Below are 27,418 nucleotides of genomic sequence, written 5' to 3'. Positions count from 1 at the left end.
TCCGTGAATTCGAGCCCCGCGTCGGGCCCTGTGCTGACAGCTCAGAGCCTGGAGCCTGTTTCAGATTCTGTGCCTCCCTCTCTCTCTGCCCCTCCCCCATTCATGCTCTGTCTCTCTCTGTCCCAAAAATGAATAAACGTTAAAAAAAAATTAAAAAAAAAAAGAAAGTCACATGATCAATTTTTAAATAAAAAATTATTTTTGGGGTGTCTGCACCATGGTTCTTTTTTGGCATAAGAAGGGGAGTATTAATATTTTAAAAATTATTTTCATTAGAATTTTAAAAATAGGCAAATACTTTTTCTCCTCCAAGTGAGAACCAGAAACAGGATGGTAATTAAAAATATACACTATAGGGTCACCTGGGTGGCTCAGTCGGTTAAGCATCTGACCTCGGCTCAGGTCATGATCTCGTGGTTTGTGAGTTTGAGCCCCACATCAGGCTCTGGGCTGACAGCTCAGAGCCTGGAGCCTGCTTTGGATTCTGGGTCCCAATCTCTCTGCCTCTCCCCCACTTGTGCTCGGTCTCTCTCTGTGTCTCTCAAAAGTAAATAAACGTTTAAAAAGTTCAAAAAAAAAAAAAATATATATATGCTGCATATCAAATTTTCAAGAAAATCTAACTTAAAAGGAAATGGTTTTGATTAATTTAAGAAAGAACAGCTTTCATTTTAATTATAAACTCTTTATTATTTGGCATTTGTATACATAAAGCATATATTTAACTGAATATTCTATACACACTCTAGGGAAGTATTCCAAATGCAAAATTATGATTATAAAGTTAAAAAAAATCAAAAGACATCAAAGAGGCGTGTCAGTGCCAAATTTATGAAAACGTATCTAATATGTCACAATCCTTTTGTTGCAAAAAACATTCACATGAGAAGTGCAAAGCGGGCAATTACTTGCCAAAAGGATAAATGGGTTTCATTAGGTGGAACATGGAAAGGGACACGACGCAAGATAAAGATTCTTCAGAATTTCATTATGGGATTCCCAGTAAGACAACAGAACCTGAGGCTATGAGGACCTGTCCGAGTAGAACATTTACGTTAAATATGCCTTTACTGCTTGCCCGGTAGAGGTGATCCGTCAGCCACTGCTGGTAGAAGGAGGGCCCACAATAGACACCAGGGAAATTTTTCCGACCACAGCCATATCCGTAACTGGTAATTCCCATTACAAAAAATCGTCTGTGTTCTGGTAAGTAGCACATTAATGGTCCACCACTATCACCCTATTAAAAAAGTCCCAAAATAGCGTTAGTTGCTTCTGGTAGTCTTTAAACAACAGGAACGCTTAATAAATTAATCCCATTAATCAGACATTTATATAAATATAAATTTTCTTTAAAAAAAACGTTTTAGGGGCGCCTGGGTGGCTCAGTCGGTTGAGCGTCCGGCTTCGGCTCAGGTCATGATCTCACGGTTCGTGGGTTCGAGCCCCGCATCGGGCTCTGTGCTGACAGCTCAGAGCCTGGAGCCTGCTTCGGATTCTGTGTCTCCCTCTCTCTCTGCCTTTCCCCCATTCACACGCTGTCTCTGTGTCTCTCAAAATTGAATAAACGTTAAAAAAAAATTAAAAATAAATAAATAAAATTTTTAATGTTTATTTTTGAGAGCGAGCATGAGCGGGGGAGGGGCAGAGAGAGAGGGAGACACATAATCCAAGCAGCTCCAGGCTCTGAGCTGTCAGCACAGAGCCCGACGTGGGGCTCGATCTCATGAACTGTGAGATCATGACCTGAGCTGAAGTCGGATGCTTAACCAACTGAGCCACCCAGGCACCCCAATATACATTTTCAATGTATCTTCAAGTTATAAAGATCCATAGATCTTCAGCTTTACATTCCAACTCAGACAGAAAGCATTCTGTCTGGCCTGATAATTAGAGGAACCATAAAGCTGGTAGATAAACCTCCTATTTGCATGCTATTGCACCAGGATACTATAAATCCAATTGTTTGGAGTTTTAGTATAATTACTCAGGAGAGACATAATTTAGGGAGTAGTGTGCAAAATACTGTAAATACTGCTAGAATACTTTTTATTGCTTAATGCTCTATGTGAAAAGTGTAACTTTAAATGGATAAAGGATTCTTGAAGTTGTGTGCAAGGTTTGCTCACTAGAAGAGACGTACAAACTGGCATCTTGCAGGAGATGGCATCTTTCCAAGTGTTAACGTTGGCTGCTGCAGGGGTAACAGGAATAAATGGCTAAGCCTCTCAGTAGCGTTACAATAACGAATGTCTGTCATAGTTTATACAAGACTGTCGGTGCACCAAAACACTATTACTAAGGACTGTTAATCACTCAAAACAACTAGAACCTTGAGAGAACTGTTTCAGTGTCTAAAGATTCAGGAATGTATTTCTAAGGTGTTTTCAGTGTCTCTCTATAAGGTAGGCATTGAATGAGTAATTACTTTTTGATAGGCTTAAAAAAATTTTTTTTAATGTTTATTTGTTTTCAAGAAGAGAAAGACAGAACGGGAGCAGGAGAGGGCCAGAGAGAGAGAGGGAGACACAGAATCCGAAGCAGGCTCCAGGCTCTGAGCTGTCAGCACAGAGCCCGATGCGGGGCTCGAACCCACGAACCGCGAGATCATGACCTGAGACCTGAGGCAGGACGCTTAACTGACTGAGTCACCAGGTGCCCCAGTAATGAGGATGTTTTGCTTATGAATGCGATTCAATTAGATTTTGATTCTCTACTGTTTTACTCAGTAAAAATTTTAAGAAAAAGGACACTGGAAAGATAAACGCTGGATTGCAGAAATCAGAACAGGTAGGAAAAGGGTAGAGCATGGGGGTTCTGCTTGGGAGTGAAGTGCTGATTGAGAAGTAGAATAAAGAAAGATTCAAAAAGCCCAAGAGACAAAACCAAAAGACAAGTAAACTGGGCTTCCTAAAAATAAAAATCTGTGCTACAAATGGTAACATCAAGGAGATGAAGAGAGAGACCACAGAATGGGGGGAAAAATTTGCTAACCATATATCTGGCGAGAGACTTGAATCTAAAATCTATAAAAAGTGCTGATGACTCAATAATAAAAAGATAAATAACTCAGTTTTAAAATGGGCAAACTATTTGAATAGACACACCTCCAAAGAAGATGTACAAATGGCTGGCGAAGAAGCACATGAAGAGATGCTCAACATCATTAGTCACTAGGAAAATGCAAATGAAAACCACAGTAAAAACACCCCTTCACACCCATGAGGGTGGCTACAGTCAAGAGGACAAACAATAGGGGTGCCTGGGTGGCTCAGTCAGCTGGGCGTCCCACTTGGGCTCAGGTCATTATCTCGTGGTTCGGGAGTTGGAGCCCCGCGTCGGGCTCTGTGCTGACAGCTCAGAGTCCGGAGCCTGCTTCAGATTCTGTGTCTCCCTCTCTCTCATTAAGGAAAAAAAAAATTAAAAAAAAAAAAAAAAAAGACAAACAATAACAAGTCCTGGCAGGATGTGGAGAGATTGGAGCTTTCATATTGCTGGTAGGAATATAAAATAGTGCAGCCATCTGGAATAGGCTTTGGCAGTTCTTCAAAATGTTAAACATTGACCCAACAATTCCAGTCCTAGGTGGAATTTCCAGAAGAAATAAAAAACATACCCACACATAAAAACCGTATACACAAACATGTACAGCAACATTATTCACAATAGCCAAAAAAATGGAAACAGCTCAAGTGTCCATCGACTAATGAATGGATAAAATGCGGCACGTCCGTATGGTGGGATATTATTCAACAATAAAATGAATAAAGTATCAATACATGCTATAATATGGATGAACCTTGGAAACACTACGTTAAGTGAAAGATGCCGATCACAAAACATACTGAATGATTCCATTCGTATGAAATTTCCAGAATAGGCAAATCTGTAGGGATTACTGGTTGCCTAGGCCTGAGGACAGGTGGGCGGAGAATGGGGAGTGATTCGTAATGGGTAGAGGCTTCTTTTTGGGTTGACAAGTGTCCTAAAATTAGATTGAGATGATGGTTGCGATGCTCTGTAAATACACTAAAAGCCCGTTGAGTTATACACTTTAAATGGGTGAATTACACATATGTATATTAATATCTCAATAAAGGTGGTAATAAGAAAAGGAAGATTCAAGACAAATTCCGCCTGAAGTTGACCACGAAACCAAGGAATCAGGAAAGCAATAGGATTTGGATTGTTGGAATGTAGTTTAAAAGGAGAAAAAAGAATTTAGTACCTTTAAATTTGATAATTCAAGACTTTCGCAGAAAGTGATCAAAGGCCTGTTCAAGTTTCCCTCTAGCTTTAGCAAATATTGCAGAGGAAAATTATTTGGTCTTACCCTGCAAGTATCAAAAATTCCATCTTCATCACCTGCACAAAATGAGGTATTAGGGATTATTTGCCCATAACTCTTCTCAGAATCACAGATCTTTCGAGAGATATAATGTACTTCCGCTTCCTGTAACACATCTGTAACATTACCTATTAACAAAAAAATACCAGTAAATTATTTTGGAGAGCAGGCATTTTGACGGCAATATAAAATGTTCGTGTTGAATAGGTTTTCTTTCCAAAGTGATTCAACAATTATGTAAAGTTGTATCCATATATGCATGTGTGCCTAGGAAGATCGTGGAAGAATAATCTGATTGTTCATAGTTTAATTCCTTTAAGTTACTTTTTGTCTCTATGATTTGCCCATTCTGGACATTTCATCCTACAAATGGAATCGTACAATATGTGAGCTTTTATGTCAAGCTTATTTCACTTAGTATCATGTAGCAGGTACCAACACTTCATTCCTTTTAACGGCTAGATAATATTCCATTGTATGAATATACCACATTTTGTTTATCCATTTATCAGTTGATGGATCTTTAGATTGTTTTTTTTTTTTTTTTTTTTTTTTTTTTTTTGCTAATATGAATAATGCTGCTGTGAGCATTTGAGTACAGGTGTTTGTGTGGACATGTGTTTTCATTTCTCTTGGGTATAGACATAGGAGTGGAGGTTCGGAATTATACGGGAAATATAAATTTTAATTTATACTATATTCCAAACTATGCTCCAAAACACCTGTGCCATTTTATATTCCCACCAGCAATGCACGAGGGTTCCAATTTCTTTGCATCCTTGTCAACACTCGTTCCCGTCTAACTTTGGATTATAGACATCCTTGTGGGTGTGACATGTATTAACTTTGAAAATTACATTTCCTAACAATTTTTTTAAATATCTGCAGATCAAAAGATCTGGGGTTTGTTTCTGTTCCTGATTCTTTTTTTTTTTTTTTTCATGTTTATTTATTTTTGAGAGACAGAGAGAGTCCCAGCAGGGAAGAGGCAGAGAGACAGAGGCAGACACAGAATCTGAAGCAGGCTCCAGGCTCGGAGCTGTCAGCCCAGAGCCCAACACAGGGCTCGAACTCACGAACCGCAAGATCATGACCTGAGCCAAAGTCAGAAAGTTAACTGACTGAGCCACTCAGGCACCCCTACATTCCCTAACTATTGGTAGTGTATAAAAATGAAATCGATTTTGGCATTTTGGTTTTATATCTGGCCACTTTACTAGACTCTCTTAATTCCAATGTATTGTAGACTGTATTAATGTAGGTAGTCCCATCATCTGTGAATAGTGAGTGTTTTGTTATTACCTAAGTCATAGGTGTTTTGCATCTTTTTCTAGTGTGACTGCACTTGCTAGAACCTCTACTATGATATTGACAAAAGTAGTGATGGTGGGGGAAATTGTTCCCGATTCTAAGAGAAATGTTCGTTTATAATAATGATGTTTGCTGTAGTCTGGAGGTAGATAACCTTAATCAGGTTCAGGAAGTTCGCTTCTGTGTCTGGATTGCTATTGTTAAAAAAAAATTTTTTTTTTTAACATTTATTTATTTTTGAGAGAGAGACAGAGACAGAGTGCAAGCAGGGGAGGGACAGAGACAGAGATGGAAACACAGAACCCGAAGCAGGCTTTAGGCTCTGAGCTGTCAGCACAGAGCCCAACGCAGGGCTCAAACTCAAGAGCTGTGAGATCAGACCTGAGCCCAAGTCAACCGACTGAGCCACCCAGGCGCCCCTCCTTTACTCTTTATAGGACTATTCTTACTTAGTCAGTTTGGGTTACTTTGAATTTTCTAGGAATTTATCCATTTTATCTAAGTATTAAAATGGAGAACTTAACATAGCTTAAAGTATCTTATCTTTTAATTCATAACCTTATTTGTATTTGTGTCTTCTCTCCTTTTCTCATCAGTCTCACTGGGGTTTGCTATTTTTTTTTTTCTTCAAAGAACTAGATTTTGGCTTTGTTGGTCCTCTTTTTTCTAACTCTATTTTCTATTCATGAATTGCTGTGCTTATCTCGATTTCTCTTCTTCTTCTTTCTATGGGTCATGTAATGTTCTGTTAAACTTTTTCCAGTTGGATATTTAATGCATGGTGTTTAGCCTTTTTTCTCTAATAGGTCAAATATTTACTCTTTGATATTTTTGAGCCTAAAGGTGTATGTATTTAAAGCTTTACATTTCCCTTTATGTGGCACCGAAATTGCAACATTCAAGCTTCTCTGTGCAGTATATACATTACAGTTCAGGTCTAAGGATTTAAAGTTATGACACAGGAGTTATTACATAGTGTATTTTGAATTTTCTAAATGTGTGAGTTTTTAAAAAAAATATTATCTTTGTCATTTTTTTAAAAAGCTTCATGAATGTTTAATTTACATAACAAAATTCTCACACTGTAGGTTTGCAGTTCGATGATTTCTGGTAAATTTATACTGGCACCACAACCCAGTTTTAGACTATTTCCTTCACTCCAGAGAGTCCTCCCATGCCCATGTGCAGTCAATTCCCACCTCCAACCCACATTCAAAAAATGACTAATAGGATTACTGCCACTATGGGTTTGCCTTTTCTAGAAAGTTTGTATGAAGAAATCAATTGGCCACAAATGTAAGTTAGGATCCCCCCCGCCTTTTTTCTTTTTTTTTTTTTTTTGGACTGTATTGTGTTCTATTGATCTCTATGCTCTCAGTACAGAAAACAAACCCATGCCCTGCTGTCTTGATGGCTATAGTTTTATATGAAATCAGAGTAACTCCTTCAGCCTTGTTGTTTTTCAAAATAATTTTGGCTATTGTAGGTCCTTTGCCTTTTCATCTAAGTTTGTCAATTTGTATGAAGAAGTTTGCTGGGATATGGATAGCGATTGCATTGAATATATAGGTCAATCTAGAGATACTTGTAGTATTAACAATAATGAATCTTCTAATACAAATCAGTATGACATTCATTTATTAGGTCTTCTTTATGTAATGTTTTGCAGATTTTTTTTTTTAATATTTACTTTTTTTTAATGTTTATTTTTGAGAGTGCGAGAGAGCACTATGTGCACGCACAGGCAGGGGAGGGGTAAGGAGAGAGGGGGACAGAGAGGCTCCGAAGCAGGGTCTGTGCTGACAGCAGAGAGCCCGATGTGGGGCTTGAGCTCACGAACCATGAGATCATGACCTGAGCTGAAATCAAGAGTCGGTCGCTTAACTGAGCCACCCAGGTGCCCCTTGATGTTTTCAATGTATAGACCTTGCACCTCTTTTGTTGACTACAGTGAATGTAGGTGTGGATCTCTTTCTTTTTTTTTAAATCTTAACTGGGGATTCATTGAGCTTTTGTAAATGTTTTTCATGAAATTTCAGGAGCTTGGGGCCATATTTTCTTTGAATTAATTTTTCTTCCCCATCTTCTCTCTCTTCCCCTTCCAGAAATCCCATTGCACACATGTTGGTGTACTTGATGTTGTGCCACATGTCTCTGAGTGTGGATTCATTTTTCTGCAATATTTTTCCTCTGTGTTCTTCAGGTTAGGTCACTTCTTTTGCTGTGTTTCAGTTCACTGATTCTTGAGCCATTTCATTTCGCTAGACTTTTTATTCAGTTCTTTTGAAAATTGACTCTTTCACTATAGATATTCCCTATTTGGTAAATTATTGTCATCACATTTTCCTTTAATTCCTTTGACTTATGCACACCTAACGAGCTTCTTTGGGGTGCCTGGGCAGCTCAATCGGTTTAGTATCCAACTCTTGATTTTGGCTCAGGTCATGATCTTATGGTTCGTGAGATCGAGCCCTGTGTTAGACACTGTGCTGATAGCACCAAGCCTGCTTGGGATTCTCTCTCTCTCTCTCTCTCTCTCTCTCTCTCTCTCTCCCCGCCCCCAATCTGGTTTGCATTCTCTCTTTCTCTTAAAGTAAATGTATAATTTTTTAAAGACCTTCTCTGAAGTCTTTATCTGCTAAATTCAACATCTGAGCCTATATAGAGTCTGGTTCTATTGACCATTTCCCCCCACCTGAGAATAGGTGACACTTTTGGGTTTTTTGTTTGTTTGTTTTGTATGTCTTATATTTTTGTTGAAAATTGGGCATTTTAGGGGCGCCTGCGTGGCTCAGTTGGTTAAGAGTCCAACGTCAGCTCAGGTCATGATCTAATGGTTCATGAGTTTGAATCCTGCATTGGGCTCTGCGTTGACAGCTCAGAGCCTGGAGCCTGCTTTGGATTTTGTCTCCCTCTCTGCCCCTCCCCTGCTTTCATGGGCTCATTCTCTCTCTCTCTCTCTCTCTCTCTCTCTCTCAAAAATAAATAAATAATTTAAAAAAAAAAAAAAAACAAAGAAAATTTGTCATTTTAGATAGTATATTGTAACAACCCTGGATTTTGATTCCTTCCTCAAGAATGTTGTTGTCAGGGGCACCTGGGTGGTTCAGTCAGTTGAGTATCCAACTCGTGATTTCAGCTCAGGTCATGATCCCGGATGGTGGGATTGAGCCTTACATCAGGCTCTGCACTGAGTGTGGAGCCTAAGATTCTCTCTCTCTCTCTGTCTCTCTCTGTCTCTCTCTCTCTCTCCCCCTCTGTCCTTCCCTTGCTCACATGCTCTCTCTAAAATTTAAAAAAAAAAGAATGTTGTCATTCTTAAAGTAACTTGCCCGGACTTAAATTGTAGACTCTGTCTGTTGTGACTGTTGATGTTTCTGCTCAGTGTTTTAATTCTGATTTTTACCTTTAGCCTAGCTTCATAGGGCTTGCGTGTGTATCTGTATAGTTTAGGGGTCAGTCAATGATTTGGGCTGCTGATGAATAAATCTGTGTTTGGGTTGGGGACTGTATTCAAAGTCCAGTCAGTTTTCAAATCTACTTTGACTTTCTCTTTATTGTGAGTTCTCTCAGATTTTCCTGACACGTGTATGGTTTCCCAACCAGCCAAGGATATTTGGAAAGCTTATTGAGCTCTCACATTTTCAGGATTTTTCTGTCAAATTTCTGACTGTTCTACTGCCGGCCATATCCAGGACTAGCAGAGGCTGTGGGTTTTCCCCATTTGTCTCTTGCTGAGTCTTCTACTTTTTATTGAGAATGCTGTTAGCCAGGATTTTCATCTGCTGTTCCAGATAGAGTTCACCTCCTCTGGTAACAAGATTCTGTTCTTCATGACCCTAGTAAAACTATTGCACTGACTGATGGGAGGGGACTTTGGACCAACCACAAACAAGAAAGCTGCAAATTCCTCTTTTACCCAGTTTATAGCCGTTTATGATGAACAAATATTTCTCAATGTGTTGTGCACTTTGGTTGATTTTTCAAGGCCCTGAAATGGTTGCTTTTGGCAATTTTGTCCAGTTTATATCTGGGGAGGGGGGAGAAGATTTGCCACCCTCCCCATGCCATCACAGCCCAAATTCCCATCCCTTTTATTGTTTTATTGTTTCATAATCACAGTTCATAGTTTGTACAGTACTTACCCTTTGAACTTCGAGATTTGTTTTATGGGCTAGTAATTGGTCAGTTTATTATTATTTTTTTAATGTTTATTTTTGAGAGAGAGGGAGACAGAGTGCGAGCAGGGAAGGGCAGAGAGAGAGACACACACAGAATCCAAAGAAGGCTCCGGGCTCTGAGCTGTCAGCACAGAGCCTGATGCAGGGCTTGAACCCACGGAAGGTGGTCAATTTTTATAAAGATTCTACCTATACTCGAAAAGGTAAAATTCTCTAACTTTTTGAGGGCAGTGATTTGGCTATTAAATCAAGCTTACTAATTATATTGTTCAAATATTCCAAATCTTTACTTACTAGGTTTTCATCTGTTTGGTATGTTAATAATAAAAATAGTGTTGTATTAAAATTCCCTACCATCACAGAGGAGTTATAATGTTTGTTGTACAATTCTACTTTTCTATACAATTCTACAATTCTATAATTCTCCTTAATATTATCTGGGTCCTATTAGGTTCAGAAGTCTAGAATTGCTCTATTGTCTTGGTGAGTTAAACCTTTTCTAAATAAAAATGACCTCCTTTATCCCTAATAATTCTTTTGTCTTAAAGTCTATTTTGTCTGCAATTTGCATAGTGATACTAGCTTTCTTTTAATTTGGATTTACTTGATATATTTCTTTACTATTGTTTAACTTATCCTTTTAGGTAAACTGGATTTCCTACTCCCTAATCTGATTATCTGTCTTTTAACTAGTGGTTTGCTCCATTAACACTTATTGTGATTATGGATATATTTGGGCTTTTTTTCTACTGTCTTATTTTATATTTTCTACTTTTTTCACTTTTCCTATGCTTCTTATTTCTTGATTTATTAAGATTTTGTCTTCATTTTCTTATTCCATTTGTTTCTTGCTACTAGTTTACACATTGTATCTTCTATTTCTATTATTGAAATTTGACCATTCATGCTTCAATCTAATGTTAATCAGTATCTTAACACTTCTTTTTTTTTTTCAATTTTTTTTGAATGTTTATTTTTGAGAGAGAGAGAGAGACAGAGCATGAGCGGGGGAGAGGCAGAGAGAGAGGGAGACACAGAATCTAAAACAGGCTCGAGGCTCTGAGCTATCAGCACAGAGCCCCATACAGGGCTCAAACTCATGAACCGCCAGATCATGACCTGAGCCGAAGTAGGACGCTTAACCAACTGAGCCACCCGTGTGCCCCTCTCACAGGTATAATTGCTCTCATCGCACAGATCATGAATACATATGACATTGTGACAGATGATATAATATAGTGGAAACACATGAGTTTTGAAGCTGGCCAACCTGGGATTGAATTTTTACTCCTCACTTGGCTGTGTAATTTGGGGCAACTTACTTAACGTCTTCAAACCTCAGTTCATTCATGTCATAGTATTTTTCATGGTGTTACTGGGGGCATTAAGTGAGAAATGCATTAAGGTGCTTAGCATTTTATTAAGTACCTAGACCTGAATAAATGGAAGCTGCTGCTATATCAATATCATTGCTCTAATTGTTGTTCAAGAGTCAGTAACTTGCCCACGGTCATGCAGCTAGTACACTGCAGGACTGAGATTTAGACTTAGGTCTTTGGTCCTAAAGCCCATACCTCTTTATCTTGTTTAAACAGTATTCTCAGAGGAAAAAAAATAATAATTCACAGATCTTTCATACATTTATCTGGTATTCTATCTAATCTGTACCTAATTATTTACTTCTTAAAAATTTTTTTTTCATCTTTATTTATTTTTGGGAGAGATAGAGTGCAAGCAGGGAGGATCAGAGAGAGAAGGAGACACAGAATCTGAAACAGGCTCCAGGCCCTGAGCTGTCAGCACAGAGCCCGATGCGGGACTTGAACCCACCAACTTTGAGATCATGACCTGAACTGAAGTCGGTCGCTTAACCGACTGAACCACCCAGGCACGCCTAATCTACACATATTTAAATGGCTAGTTTCTGTGGGGAATAGAAAAGAGACTCAACGCTTGAGATCATGTATTGCTAACTAGATTTGGATTCCTTTGAGGGCAATTTGTACTTAATGTACTACTTATATATTCAGGCTTTACAATGAGGAAGATCTGAATTTGTGTCCTACCTTTTCAACCTCTAAGATCCACAATTCCTGGTCTGTTACATGGGAATAATAACATTAACTTCCTAATAGGAATATTTTGAAGATAAAATAATATATTTAGAAAAAGAGCCTAAAACATGGTAAATGCTCTCACATAGTAGCTATTGTTAACACCAAAGGCAGAGACTAGTTTCTACATTTGTCTGTTCTTCCCAGTAGTTCAATCAATAATTAGTGCCTGTTTGTGCACTAAAGAAAATGTATGGCAATCAACCTGCTTGATACTAAATAGGACATTAAGTAAAAAGGACCCTAAATTTGATCCCTTATAGCCAGAAGCTAATTACGATAAGCCATTCTGGGGGCGCCTGGGTGGCTCCGTCGGTTGAGCGTCCGACTTCGGCTCAGGTCATGATCTCGCGGTTTGTGAGTTCGAGACCCGCGTCAGGCTCTGTGCTGACAGCTCAGAGCCTGGAGCCTGCTTCAGATTCTGTGTCCCCTTCTCTCTCCGCCCTACCCCTTCTTGTGCTCTCTGTCTTTCAAAAATAAATAAACATAAAAAAAATTTAATAAAAAGATAAGCCATTCTGTTGCAGAGCTGGAACAACAGAAACACTTAAAACCTCTCTCTCATCCTCTCTGAGAATGTCTAGAGGTTCAAGGGTCTTGGCAGGTATAACCAGAGAAAGTCTCTATTTCTGCTTTGGAAGATAATTTCATCTTTCCACAAAAAAGAAAAACAAGAAAAAAAAGAACATTTCCTTTTCAATGGTTTATAAAGACTAATTGCTCAAGCTCATGATATAAAGAGATACATGTATAGAAGGGTTCATCCTCTCTAATAATCAGGAAAAAAAATATACACATAAAATTCAGACTATAATTACCTTCTTCTTTTGTTCTTCCCCAGCCACTTATAAAACACTTCGTGTTTTGGTCCAGCATTTGGAAAACATCAAAAGGTAGACAAATAGGCTGAACATAGTCATTATACCTCACCGCTTTTTTTAAATGAAAAAGTGCAATATCATTTACATAAGTTTCCAAATTGAAATCTGGATGGATAATGATTGCTTTAACTTTTATCTTCTTCGAGTATGGAGGACCTCCATGTATGTTATTAGTTCCAATCACAACTCTCCACATTAAAGGATCTCTGAAAGAGAATAAATGTTGTTATAAACATGTTTATTAAGTAAATATTCTTCATCTCCCACTAGTGTTTGTTTTTCTGAGGGTAATCAGAAAAATTGAATCTTACTTTCATGTACGTGAAGTCACATCAAATAAGAGCCAAAATATCATGCCATAGGAAAGGAGAAAAAGATCAATGGGACAGAGGTCCTAAGACAGATTTAAGTACATGAGACTTTAATATATGATTAAGGTATCACTTCTTACCAGTGGACAAAAGAATGATTTACTTGATAGATGGTATGGGGACATCTAGCTAAACTAACTAGTTTGAAAAGTGAGATAAAATTAAATCTCTGAAAAACATTAAACACTAAAATAAACCCCAAATGGATTAATTATTTAAATGCAAAAATCTTTTTTAATGCAGAAATCTTTTAAATAACATCTTCGTTTTAGAGATACATAAAGTGATCTGTCTGAGATTTGCTTCCAAATAATTGAAGGGGAGAGGAGTTGGTGGGGATAAAAATGAAATAAGATCAGGTAAGAGTTGATAACTGGAAGCTGATGCTAGGTACATGGAATTCACTAAAGTATTCCTTCTACTTTTGTAAATTTTTGATATTTTAGAATGAAACCTTTGGATATGAAATTAGCATGAGAATTATAAAAAACTAGGAAGAAAATGTAGGTGAATACATAGCATTGATAGGAAATACATAGCATACATAGGAAATAGGAATAGGAATACATAGCATACATAGGAAAAAGGACTTGATCAAGCACGACATTCTAAATATATAAAACAGGATGCACTTATGGATCTTGACAATCTTAAAAAAAACAAAAACAAAGAACAAGTAAAAAACCAAAATGTTTTCTGTAGGTCAAAATCAACAATTAAAACCTTAAGAATTTAATAGTTGTTCATCTGGAATTGGACTGGGAAGAAGGACCTTTTACTTTATAGGCTGTTCTTTACAAATGCTGAAATTCCTCTTCATCCTTCAAACTGGCCAAGTTTATCAGTGTGTGTGTGTGTGTGTGTGTGTGTGTGTGTGTGTGTGTGTGTGTGTGTTTGTAATGCTCAGGATAAACAAAAGTCACCAAAACAAAGCAACTCTTATTCATGTGGGAAGTATAAACAGATGGGTACTTTGCCAGCATGTATCAATAGCCTATAAAATTTGCATTGTATTTTACTCTGCAATTCTACTTCCTAGAATTTCTCCCAAGGAAATAGAAGATATCTAGCTATCCTAAAAGTGGGTTAGGTAACCTCTAGAAAGTTTACCAAAAAATTGTAAAGCCCTAGTTCTATTTTGTGTAAAATAGAAATCTATTTTGTGTAAAAAGTACCTTTGAGCTACTTTGAAATAATGGTCTTTTCTTTTCCAAACTTACTCAACTTATATTCCTTGCTTCAGTTTATATTCAGACCACAAGATTACAAAACAGGCTGTAGGGGCACCTAGGTGGTTCAGTTGGTTGAGTATCCAACTCTTGATTTTGTCTCAGGTCATGATCCCAGGGTCATGGGATCGAGCCCCACATAAGGCTCTGTGCTGAGTGTGGAGTCTGCTTGAGATTCATTCTCTTTCTCTTTCTCTCTCTTCCTCCCCCTCTCTTTCTTTTCTTCCCCCTGCTTTCTTTCACTCTCAAATAATAGTAAAAAAACAAAAAAACAAAAAAAAAACCCAAAAACCATACATGACCCAGGCTGTATACTGAAATGTATACATTGCTGAAATTAAAGAAGACATGAATAAGTGGAAAGAGATTCTGTGCTCATGGACTGGAAAACTTAATATTGTTAAGATGACAGTAATTACCCAAAGCAATCTATAGATTCAATGCAATCCCTATAAAAATCCCAATGATTTTTTTTTAAGAAATAGAAAAGCCCATCCTAAATTCACACAGAATGTCAAGGGACCCCAAGTAGCCAAAATAATCTTGAAAAAGAAGACTCTAGTTGGAGGACTCCCATTTCCAGACTTGAAACCTACTGCAAAGGTACAATAGTCAAAACAGTATCGTACTGGCAGGCACACACACACCAGTTGAAAAGAATCGGCTCAACTGATTTTCTTTTTTTTTAATTTTTTTTAATTTTTATTAAAAAAAAATTTTTTTTTAACGTTTATTTATTTTTGAGACAGAGACAGAGCATGAATGGGGGAGGGGCAGAGAGAGAGGGAGACACAGAATCGGAAGCAGGCTCCAGGCTCTGAGCCATCAGCCCAGAGCCCGACGCGGGGCTCGAACTCACGGACCGTGAGATCGTGACCTGAGCTGAAGTCGGCCGCTTAACCGACTGAGCCACCCAGGCGCCCCTCAACTGATTTTCAACAGAAGTGTCAAGACAATTCACTGGGACAGGACAGCCCTTTTCAACAAATTTTGCTGGCAAAGTTGTGTATGTACATGCAAAAGAATGAATTGGACACTTACCTTACACCACATGCAAAAATTAAACCAAAACAGATGAAGGCCTAACTATAACAGTAAAACAAAAAAAACTCCTAGAAGAAGACACGGGAGGAAACTTTCACGGTATTGGATTTGGCAATGATTTCTTGGATATGACACCAAAAAAACAGGTAACAATAAATAAATAAATAAATAAATAAATAAATAAATAGGACGTCTTTTTTTTTTTTATTTTATTTTTTTTTGACGTTTATTTATTTTTGAGACAGAGAGAGACAGAGCATGAACGGGGGAGGGTCAGAGAGAGAGAGGGAGACACAGAATCTGAAACAGGCTCCAGGCTCTGAGCAGTCAGCACAGAGCTGACGTGGGGCTCGAACTCACATACCGCGAGATCGTGACCTGAGCCGAAGTCGGACGCTTAACCAACTGAGCCATCCAGGCGCCCCATAAATAGGACGTCTTTAAGATTAAAAACTTTTGTGCATCAAAGATCATTATGAACAGAGTGAAAAGACAAACCACAGAATGAGAGAAAATATTTGCAAATCCTGTATTTGATAAGGGACTGATACCAAGAATATAAAAAAACATTCCTACAGCTCAGCAAAAATACTAATTAAAAATGGGCAAAGGATTGAATACATGTTTCTTCAGGGAAGATATACACATGGCCAATAAGCACATTGAAAGGTGCTCAACATCACTAGTTATTAGGGAAATGTAAATCCAAACCACAGTGAGGGGCGCCTGGGTGGCTCAGTCGGTTAAGCACCGAATGTGGAAACGACTCTTCATTTCAGCTCAGGTCATGATCTCAGGGTGTGAGATTGAGCCTCAAGTTGGGCTCCACGTGGGGTGTGGAGCCTGCTTAGGATTCTCTCTCCCTCTCCCCGTCCCCCCCTCCCGTTACCCCTGCCCCCCACTCCCACTCTTGCACGCTCTGAGAAAAATACAAAGACAAAAACAGAAAGACAAAACACAAAAGCCACCGTGAGATACACTTCACACGCATTAGGATAGTTACCATAGTAGTAGTGTAAGTGTTAAGCAGTGTAAGCGATGAGCTAGGCACATGGAGACTGATGTTCTGAATCGATTTCTAATCAGTGTGGGGTACTGGGAGACGAGAAACAAATTTAAGAGCTACTGTGCAGAGAGAGCTAATTCTAGGTAATGGAGCCATGAGTGATGGTGTTATGTGAAAGAATCGAGAAGGAACAGGGTTGTAGAGGAAAGATTTTTTAAAATTCATTTTCGGACTTGTTGAGATGGCAACTCCAGTATAAATGTGTAGCAGAGAACCGGAAACATGACTCCCTTGGAGAGACTTGGCTGTTTCCAGTACATGGTGACTACTGAAACAGAAGTAGATGGGACATCTCCAGCAAAGAGTACAGATGATAAGGCAAAAGGATAACAAGGGGAACTCTAGAAATACTGCCATTTAGACAATGACAGACTCATCAAGGAAAAGGAGAAAAGAAAAAAGAGGCGGTGACTTAGAAATCAAGAAAAAAAAAAGAAAGAAAAAAAAGAAATCAAGGAAACAGATCGTTTCGAGGAGAGCAGCGGTCAACTTTGCCACATGCTATAAAGATCAAATAGGAGGCACCCCTGCGGGGCTCAGTCCGTTAAGCATCCAACTCATGGTTTCGGCTCAGGTCATGATCTCATGGTTCGTGAATTTGAGCCCTGCGTCAGGCTCTGTGCTGACAGTGCAGAGCCTGCTTGGGATTCCCTCCCTCTCTATGCCTCTCCCCTGCTTGCACACACACATTCTCTCTCTCAAAAATAAATAAAGAAACTTAAAAAAAAAAAAAAGATCAAATAAAATGGGGACTAACAAGAAGTCATTGGATTTGGCACGGGGGGATCTTTAACAGTGTGATTTGGCCCCAGATATCAGACTGCAATTGGGATCTTATGAGTCAATGCAGAGGAAGCAAAAGGGGGTCTCTCAGAGTGTTTAACAGTGAAGGGAAGAACAGGAACAGGTAGGGTTAATCGGTAGGTTGCTTGGGTTTTTAAATAATGGTGGAGTGACCTAAACACGTGTAAGGATTACAGGGAAGAAACCAGAGAGAGGTTGAAAAAATACTAAAGCAACATTGAGGTATAATGAAACAGCACGGATTTGAGAACTGGCTTGAAATCAGGGGGCTGCTATTTAACAGCAGTGTGATCTTGGGCAAGTTACTAAATCGCTCTGCTCTCTGGATTCTTCAGGCGTAAAACAGAGATAATAATAGCTATCTACCTCAGAGGGTTACTGGGAGGGCTTTTTTTTTTTTTTTAACAGAATTATATTTAACATCCTTAGTACTTAATCTCAGAGCAAGTCTTTGCTAAATAACTTATAAGAAGGAATAAGGGATCGTTGACGGTGCAACATAATGAGGAGGAACCGGAATAAAAGGTGGCAAAGTTAGTCCTCTGACAGAAGGGGTGCTTCTGAAAAGTAGAGACTATGCCCCAGTAATGTCTACTTCCTCAGCACCCAGCCCAGCCCCTAGCAGATAACATATATCCAGTAAATGTCGAGTGCAGAAGTAAAAACATCAATGAGATTTAGCCTTGAGAAACGTTAAGTGGAATATGAACAGTATCCTCGAAGAACTAGATTCAATATATCTGGCGTCAGAAAGCAGATAAAAAAATCAAGGCACTTCTTTTAACATAAGAAAAGCTTTCTAAGAATTAGAGCTGTCCAAAAAAGAAGTGAGATTCCTCCTAAGGTAGCAGCGCATCATCGTAAGAAATGTTTCAAGTAGAGAGCCGTATGCTGTAGTTCCGGTTACGTGTGTGAGTTTTCATTCTGACAAACCTGGATTTGATCCCTGATTTTGTTGCTCTCTAGCCATGAGCAAGGTACTTAATGCTTAAGTCTCAGGGTCTCCCTACAGCAAAGAATGGTTGCAAACGTTGGTAAAATTAAGTACGAAAACGTGCCTGGCTCAGCACGTTGAAGCAATCATTATTTCAGACTCGACAGCCTCTTACTTCGATATTGTAAGAAGGATTCAAATACAGGACAGAGGATTGAACCAGACCTTGAAAATGCCTCTTTGAACTCTAAGATTCTATGACAGTGTAACAAAGCTATATTATTTGACCAAGGTCATACATCTGGTAGGTTTTGGAAACTTCCTTAAAGCCTCAGCACCAGAGTGTCAGTGGAAAACTAGGATACAGGTCTCCTCAATCTAAACTCATTTTTCTTCCTACTGTGTCAAAGGACTAGACCAGTAAAAAACACGATGTCAGGACTTGGTAGGCAAGAAAAGCTTTTCCAAGAATCTTCAAACCATATCAACCAGGGTTTTCCTCCCTTGATTTGAGGTCTGAATGCTGCGGAAAAGCAGTTTTTAAAGATAGCATGTTAGAAAACAATTGTAAAGCACTCACCCTTGAAAGAACAGAATTGATTCCTAGCTCTGAAACTTTTTTTCTAGATCTCCACGTTTGGTTTATACCTTAGTATCTTACTATTTTTCTACCTCTGTTACTCAAAAAGCCAATTTATGGAACTGAAATGCATGTTTCAAAAATTTAGTATACCGGGGCTCTTGGCTGGCTCAGTTGGTCTCAGGGTCATGAGCTCAAGCCCCACGTTGGGCATAGAGCTTACTTACAAAAAATGTAGTACACAGACTAAAACCTTATGTACCCCATCAGGCCAGTTGCCCTCAACTGAATTTTGAACTTGTTAGTCCCTTTTAAAGACTTTTCATTCTTTTCCAAGAGATCTGTTCTGTTATAAATGAAAAACTAAAGGGGCACCTGGGTGGCTCAGTCAGTTAAGCGCCGACTTTGGCTCAGGTCATGATCTCACTGCTCGTGAGTTCAAGCCCCACACTGGGCTCTGTGCTGACAGCTCTCAGAGCCTGGAGCCTGCTTCAGATTCTGTGTCTCCTCTCTCTGCCCCTCCTCCAATCACAGTTTGTCTCTCTCAAAAATAAAATAAACATGAAAAAAATTAAAAAAAAAACAAACCAAACAGCTAAAGGGATGTTATATGACAGGTACCATCGTTTCCCAAAATATTTTTCTTAGAGCTTCATATAAAATGGTTATGAGGGTCATGAAGTTCTATTCTAACTGTGGTAAATCCTATTTCTCTAAGACTGACATCACCCATAGAATCAAAAAACATTTATTAGGTCTTCTATAAAGTAGGCCAAATCCTGTATTAGTCCAAGGAATACAAAATAAAACATGTAGCTCTTGTTCTTAAAAAACTCATGATCCAATCATGAGAAAGACAAACACATGGTTGCAATATAATTGTAAAAGCTAAAAGAAAATTGTCAGCATTTAAAGCAATGTCTGACAAACTCCAACCCATAGTCCAAATCTACCTGTCTCCTATTTTTGTATAGCCCACGAACAAAGAATGTTTTTTATACTTTTAGATGGTTGGGACTCTCCCCCAATAGTATTTTGTCAAATTTTAGTGTTCATAAGTAATTTATTGGATCACAGCACACTTATTCAGTTGTACTGTCTATGGCTACTTTGGTTCTATAGCGACAGAGTTGCGTAGTTGTGACAGAGTCCTTAAAACTTTTGCTATCTTTGCAGAAAGTGTGTTGACTTCTGATTTATAGGATTCATGTCAATAAATAGTGTGCTACATGTAAAGCATTATGGCTATTTGTAAACACACAGCTTAACTGAACATGACTGAAATAAAATGGTCCTCTACTACTTTAAAATACTCCCTCAGAGGGGCGCCTGGGTGGCTCAGTCGGCTGAGCGTCCACCTTCAGCTCAGGTCATGATCTCACACTCCGTGAGTTCGAGCCCCGCGTCGGGCTCTGTGCTGACAGCTCAGAGCCTGGAGCCTGCTTCGGATTCTGTGTCTCCCTCTCTCTCTGCCCCTCCCCTGCTCATGCTCTGTCTCTCTCTGTCTCAAAAACATAAATAAAAACATTTAAAATAAATAAATAAAATAAAATACTCCCTCAGAGAAGAAAAAATAGGAATTGTGTTTTGAATACATACCTAGTGTCCTTAGTGCAGTGGGCAGCCGTGAGGACCCACTTACTTTTCACTAAGCTTCCCCCACATATGTGAGCAAGAATTTTGCCTGATTGGATCTGCAGGCTAACTAGCCATGGCCATGCGCCAATTTGAGCTTCTGTGCCCCCTATAATCCGAGACCCTTTCAATGCATCTGCAAGTGGTGCTGTTCCACAATCTAAAAATAAAAGTCACATATTATTTGGACTGAACATCTAATAATACGCACTACTTCCTAATCTTAACACACTAATCTTTTAAATTCCTATTTAAAAGATGGATATAGCAAGCTGGATGCCTAAGGCATGCCCATCTTCTGGGAAAAAAAAAAAAATTAAAGGAGCGTTAAGACAAACAGGCTCAACTGATCACTTGCAAATGGGCGTTAGATCAACGCAATTCATTAATTTTAAACTCTATTCCTCTAAATGAGATATGTTTCTTGGACCAGGTATCACATTGTTTCCAGTGCAGAATGGCAATTAGAGAGCCTGGGACTGATGAATCACGGGCTACAAGTTACAATACTTGCATTTAACTTGTTAGGTTAATTTTTCTCAAGTGTAGTATGAAAAGGTCACCTACGGGCCTTTTCAACCCTGAATCCACTAAATCCTTAATCATTAAAATGGGAAAGACAAACCTCAGTGTTTTGAACATACATAGATGCGCCACACAAGCCTATGGCGTTTGTGTCACAACGACTACTACCCTGTCACGAATGGACTGCTTAGGTCTGTACGTTTTAAAGACAGTTGGAACGACAGAAAGGGAGGGACCCAAATCCAAACACTACAGAGGTGGGGAAGACGCACAGGACACCGTCCAAAGAGAGGAATGAACAGATACTGCCCTCTTCGTCTGCGGCTCCCTCCTCCCGGGCCTGGGGTGCCCTCCGCCTTGCTCGCGGGGCCTCAGGCCACCCCGGGGCAGCCACCTGCTCCTGCCGGGGGCCGCTTCCCGTCCTTTCAGAGAGTGAGTAGTGCGCTGCGTACGGGAGAGCGCTGCCCACAAACAGCAGAGCGGCACTCAGGAGCCGCAGCCCCATTTTGAAACTCCCGGCGCACAAGATGGCGGCAGGCATTTCCTGTCTGTCGGCTGTGGGCCGCGGGCTGGGAGACGGGGGTGCGCAGGCGCTTCGCGGGCTAGGAGACAGGGGTGGGGGGCACAGGTGCTCCGCGGCCTGGGGGGGGGGGGCGGTGCACAGGTGGGCCGTGGCCTAGGAGATGGGGGGCAGTGCGCCGATGGGCCACGGCCTAAGAGACGCGGGTGTGCATTGGCTGGCCGCAGTCTAGGAGACTGGGTGTGTGGGCATGCAGAGCGGGAGACCCCAGCACACCGGGGTGGCCAGGGGCAGGAGGCCAGCGAGGCTGGCGGAGTGGCCCGGATGGGGCTGTGCCCGTTGGCTTCCACTCACGGGGCGGACGCACCTGAGGAGTGCTGCCCTCGCCGGATCCGAGCCTTCATTCATTGGCCAGATCCACTGCGCTCGTACAGTACAGTTGGGCCACTGTTGTGGGAGGGGACGTGCAGGGCCCCTGGGCACTGCTAGCTCAGACTTGTAGGGCCCGTAAGGCTTCCAGAAGTCAGGGCAGCTAAACTGAGGCGCAGAAGCTGGGAAGGGGAGAGGGAAAGCAGAAAACAAAGCAAACGCAAGGTGGGGAGCCGAGGTAATATAGCCACTGGGGAACCCAATTTCTGTGATACGTGTTTTGTAGTAGTTTGCTTTCAAGTGGTCACCTCAGGGTGAGCTGATAAAATCAAATTGCAGGACCTGCAAAGTTGACAAAAACTGCCGGATGGTAACTGCTCGCTCGCTCGCTCTCTTTCTCTCTCTCACTCACTTCAGTCCCAAGCCTGAGAGATGTGTTATTCCTGGCCCCTATCAGAACCCCTGAGATGACCTTTGACATTCCAAACACTGTGGGGAGAGGATAAGATAAGTGGCACCAGTTAACTGATCCACTGAACAAGTAGGTATTAACCTCACATTATGCACCTGTCCTGAAATAAATATCACAGCCTCTGACCCAGGGAACTTTGTAACTTGGCTAGCAGAGAAAATCACCTGGGGAACAAAGAAATAAACTATGACACCCAAACCTAATACAAATTCAGACGCAAGGGATTGATGTGGGCTGTGGCAGTCTGGGAAGGTCCCTGAAGGAGGGGGTTGTGAGCTGGGCCTAGATTGAGGGGGAAGATGAAGAAGAGGAAGGAGATGTAGTGAAGACCAGCTGGGCTAATGGTACAGCATAAACAAAGGCATGGACATATATCCATGCATATTTCCCCAGAGAAACAGAACCAACAGGATATGTAGAGATAATATATTTATTATGGAAATTGGCTCACACGCAATTAAGGAGACTGAGAAATCCCATGATAGGCCATCTGCAAGCTAGAGAACTTGGAAGACCAGTGGTATCAGTCAGTCCAAACCCAAAGGGCTGAGAAACCAGGAGCTCTGGTGTGGGAGGCCAGGAGAGATGGATGTCCCAAGTCAAGGTGAAAGGGGGAATTTGCCCTTCCTCCACCTCTTTGTTCTATTTGGGCCCTCAGTGGATTGGATTGAATGACACCCGCCTACATTGGTGAGGGCAGATCTTTACTGGGTCTACTGACTTAATGCTGATCTCTTCCAGAAACACTCTCATGGACACACCCGGAAATACTGTTTTACCAGCTATCTGGGCATCCCTTAGTCTAGTCAAGTTGATACATCAAATTTACCATCACAATAATGATAATGTAATGTGTGTGTGTGTGTGTGTGTGTGTGTAATTTTATTATTGTTTTTACTGTTTTCTATTATCTTACAGAGACAAAAGAGAGAAGCCATGCCTTAAAATTTTTGATCAGAATATGTAAGACAAAAATTAAGTTAAAGGCTTCTTCCTGGTTTTGTATTTGATTTGATTTTGTTTTAAAGTCCAGAATCAACATGTGTGGCCCTCTTCCCTTTAGCAGAGTCATTTAATACAGCTTTTGGATATGCAGTAGTCAGCCTGGAGCCTGCTTCCTACTTAAGAGTAAAGGCATTGATTGCTTGGCAGAACTTACGAGAAAATTTTCAATGTGCAAAGGAAGCTGGGGAAGAGGGAGGAAAGAAGCAGGCAGCCCAATAATATGGCAGAAGGCCAGGCCTGAGCCCAAAAGAGATCTAGGAGAGTTTCATTGTGGTGGGTTGACCCAGGGTCTTTAAAACAGTGATGACCTAATGTTTGGTTTTAAATTGTTTTATTGTTGCTATCTTGAGCTGTGCTGAAGGCTGCTTCTCTTAATCCCACACTGTCAGTAACAAGGGAACAATGTGGGCTGTGGTTAGTCTAGGAGGTCGGTCACCTGGTGAGGAATTAAAGTATGGGTCAGTAAAAGGACAGCCGCCTTGCTCATATTATCTTTCTGAGGTTGTCATGGTTGGCAGCATTAAATCAAAGGAGGCCAGGGGTGCCTGGGTGGCTCAGTCGGTTAAGCGTCCAACTTTAGCTCAGGTCATGATCTCACGGACTGTGAGTTCGAGCCCCACGTTGGGCTCTGTGCTGACAGCTCAGAGCCTGGAGCCTGCTTGGGATTCTGTGTCTCCCTCTTTCTCTCTCCTCCCCTGCTCATGCTCTGTCTCTCTCTTTTCAAAAATAAATAAACATTCAAAAAACTTTTTTTAAAAATCAAAGGAGGCTATTAGTGGGGGCTTACAGGTGGTGACACATGGGAAAGGGAACAGATCAGGGGCACGCTGAAATGGGGAGGGTGCATATTGGAGTGAAACAAGTTGCAGCATGAACTGACCCAGGGGCAGACAAGAAACAAACTTCCTATTCCCCAAATATCTTAGTGGAAGGTGATACTTGAAAGGGGAGAAACACAGGGTATATTTCTCTGTATGGGGGGAATGTGACCAGACTGGCTTTGAAAGCAAGTCAAATGACAGGTCTTGGTGTGACAGTTAACAGGGATGCAACATATTCTTTTACAGATTCTGATCAAAAACAGGTGCACGTAGCCAAGTCATGAAAGGGCGATGAAAAATGCAATGGGCCAGTAACTGCAAAGGTCCTGCACCTGGATTTCCTCTGCATTTTCTAGATCTTCACTCTTCTGTAACCATCACTTCCTTTCTTTGTGGGATCACGCCCATCCGCAGAGGTAGGCAGCCGCCAAAATGACCTCCAATCCTCCTTCTCCTGGTAGTCACACCCTTGTTTAATCATTGCCCCCCCCACACTGCCTATAGGGTTAGCTGGATTTAGTGACATGTTTCTAGCATATAGAAAGTGGCAGAGGTAATGGGCCATCCTTTCCAAGATTAGGTTATAGAAAGATTGTGAGTTGCTCTTTAAAAAAAAAAAAATTGGGGGGCGCCTGGGTGGCTCAATCGGTTAAGCGGCCGACTTCGGCTCAGGTCATGATCTCGCGGTCCGTGAGTTCGAGCCCCGCGTCGGGCTCTATGCTGACGGCTCAGAGCCTGGAGCCTGTTTCAGATTCTGTGTCTCCCTCTCTCTCTGCCCCTCCCCCGTTCATGCTCTGTCTCTCTCTGTCTCAAAAATAAATGTACGTTAAAAAAAAAATTTTTTTTTTAAAATGTTTATTTCTGAGACAGAGACAGCATGAGCGGGGGAAACACAGAATCCCAAGCAGGCTCCAGGCTCCGAGCTGTTAGCACAGAGTCCAATGTGGGGCCTGAACTCACAAACCGTGAGATCATGAAGTCGATCGCTCAACCGACTGTGCCACCCAGGCGCCCCCTGACTTGTTCTTGACGTTCTCTCTACCTATCTTGCTCTGAGGGACGCTGGCCGCCATGTTGTGAGTTGCTCTATGGAGTGGCTCCTAGCAGTAGCCAGTGAGGAACTGAAGTCCTTGATTTGATGGCCCGGGAAGAACCAAATCCTACCGCACCACACGAGGGGGCTGGGGCGCAGATCTCCCCCTGGTCAAACCTTCAGACGAGAGAACAGTTCTGGCTAACACCACAACTGCAACCTCATCAGAGACCTTACGGCAGAGGATTAGCAAGCCACACTCAAGATTCATGCCCCACAGAAACCGTGAGATGATTTTTTATTGTTTCAAGGCACTGAGTGTTTGGAATAATTTGTTATACAGCAACAGGTAATACATCTTGTTTCTCCTACCTTTGAAGGAGGATGAGAGCATTAGTGCTGGGGCTGTGTCTAGGGCTTGGGGTTGGTTGGTTGGCTGTGTGGGGGAAGGCAGATGTCAGGGCTGACTAGGTCTGGAGTTGGGCCAAGTTTTATTCTTCCTAGTTGTGCCCGAGGGCTCCACTTGGGGCGCATCTGAATCCCAGAAATCTTTTTAATAGAAATTTTTTACGATGCAGACTTTAAATAATAACAACAGTGTAAATATCCACATACCTACCACCTCATTCACTATTTTTGTTTTACTGAATATTTAGTCCATGTAAAAGAACATTTATTTATTTATTTATTTATTTATTTATTTATTTATTAAATGTTTATTTTTTTTTAATGTTTTATTTATTTTTGAGACAGAGAGAGACAGAGCATGAACGGGGGAGGGTCAGAGAGAGGGAGACACAGAATCTGAAACAGGCTCCAGGCTCTGAGCTGTCAGCACAGAGCCCGACGCAGGGCTCGAACTCACGGACTGAGAGATCATGACCTGAGCCGAAGTCGGCCGCTCAACCGACTGAGCCACCCAGGTGCCCCAAATGTTTGTTTATTTTTGAGACAGAGATTGCACACAAGAGATGGGGAGGGCAGAGAGAGAGGGAGACAGAGGATCCGAAGCAGGCTCCGCACTGCCAGCGCAGAGCCCGATGCAGGGCTCGAACTCATGAACCATGAGATCATGACCTGAGCCGAAGTCGGACGCTTAACTGACTGAGCCACCCAGGCGCCCCTAAAGAAGAACATTTATAGTAGAATTTATGTACAATTTAAAGAATACCGTACAAGGATACAAGGATACCCACTTAAGAAAAAGAACGTTATTGTTACTTTTGAATCCGCGGCATATCCCTCCCTGATTCTTTGCCTTTCTCTTTCCTTTAGAAGGAAATGTTCTGAATTTTGTACTTGTTATTCCATTGGTTCTCTTTAAAAACCTGGGGGTACAGTATGGTAGCCATTAGCTACAGATGATAATTTAAATTTACATTTAATTAAATAAACATTCAGTTGATCAGTCATGTTGACCATATTTTAAGCGCTTAATAGCCACCTATGTCTAGTGGTTACCATACTGGACAGCCAAGTTATAGAGTATTTACACCATTGCAGAGCTCCATTGGACAGCTCTGCTCTCCACAGTATGTTGTCTAGTTTTGCATGTTTTTGAACTTTACATAAGTTGCATCATACATTGAGTTTTCTTTTGCAGCTAGCTTTATTTTATGTGTATTAGGTTCTTGACTTTCACTCATGTGGCTATCTATGATTGTAATTCATTTATTGTACCATACACCTACTGGGAATATGACACAATGGGTTTATCTATTTTGGAATCCAGTATCCCTAGAAGGCATTTATGACATCACTCTTTCTTAGATTTTTTGATATTTCCAGGCCAAGTGGTTCATTTGCACCTTTTTTTCAAATTGTCGCCAATCTCCAAAAAATATTCCAATGTATTTATTGAAAGAAATCAACATATAAGTGCATTCACTCAGTTCAAAACCATGTTGTTCAAGGACCAACTGTACTTTCTCTGTGTCTGTGGCTTGTCTTTTCATTGTCTTCAAGTTGTCTTGCACAGAGCAGAAATTTTTAATTTTAATGAAGTCCAGTTTATCGATTCTTTCTTTCATATATAATGCCCTTGGTGTTCACTTAAAGTCATCACCAAATCCAAGGTCATCTATGTTATTCTCCTATGTTCTAAGACTTTTATATACTTCTGTGTTTTACATTTATGTCTGTGATCCATTTTGAGTTAATTTTTGTGAAGGATGT

At 40.6% G+C, this 27,418-nt stretch overlaps 1 protein-coding gene across 2 annotated transcripts; it reads right to left on the bottom strand.

Annotated features, from left to right (window-relative positions):
• Positions 1 to 694: 694 nt before the first annotated feature.
• Positions 695 to 21,980, bottom strand: TMPRSS12 (transmembrane serine protease 12). 2 transcript variants are annotated; one of them, XM_042946527.1, is made up of 5 exons: positions 21,911 to 21,980; positions 20,463 to 20,658; positions 12,773 to 13,041; positions 4,334 to 4,476; positions 695 to 1,240 (listed from the first exon to the last, which is right to left on the bottom strand). In XM_042946527.1, the coding sequence occupies exons 1-5, from the start codon at positions 21,945 to 21,947 to the stop codon at positions 989 to 991; spliced, it is 897 nt and encodes a 298-aa protein (XP_042802461.1). In that variant the 5' UTR covers positions 21,948 to 21,980; the 3' UTR covers positions 695 to 988. The 2 variants fall into 2 exon arrangements, with proteins under 2 accessions (XP_042802461.1, XP_042802460.1); XM_042946526.1 differs by lacking the exon at positions 21,911 to 21,980 and adding an exon at positions 21,333 to 21,572.
• Positions 21,981 to 27,418: the final 5,438 nt, after the last annotated feature.

Source organism: Panthera leo, chromosome B4, assembly GCF_018350215.1.
Source record: "Panthera leo isolate Ple1 chromosome B4, P.leo_Ple1_pat1.1, whole genome shotgun sequence".
Lineage (NCBI taxonomy): Eukaryota > Metazoa > Chordata > Mammalia > Carnivora > Felidae > Panthera > Panthera leo.
Note: the sequence above shows the minus strand (reverse complement) of the source record. Positions and strands in the feature narration are given on the sequence as shown.

Excerpts from the sequence above, each read along its gene's own strand:
- TMPRSS12 (XM_042946526.1), bottom strand. The coding sequence starts at position 21,564 with ATGCCTGCCGCCATCTTGTGCGCCGGGAGTTTCAAAATGGGGCTGCGG. Across the intron at positions 4,477-12,772 it reads GGGAAGAACAAAAGAAGAAG|GTAATGTTACAGATGTGTTA; the intron begins GTAATTATAGTC and ends TTTTGTTAATAG. Across the intron at positions 1,241-4,333 it reads GAATTTTTGATACTTGCAGG|GGTGATAGTGGTGGACCATT; the intron begins GTAAGACCAAAT and ends CTTTTTTAATAG.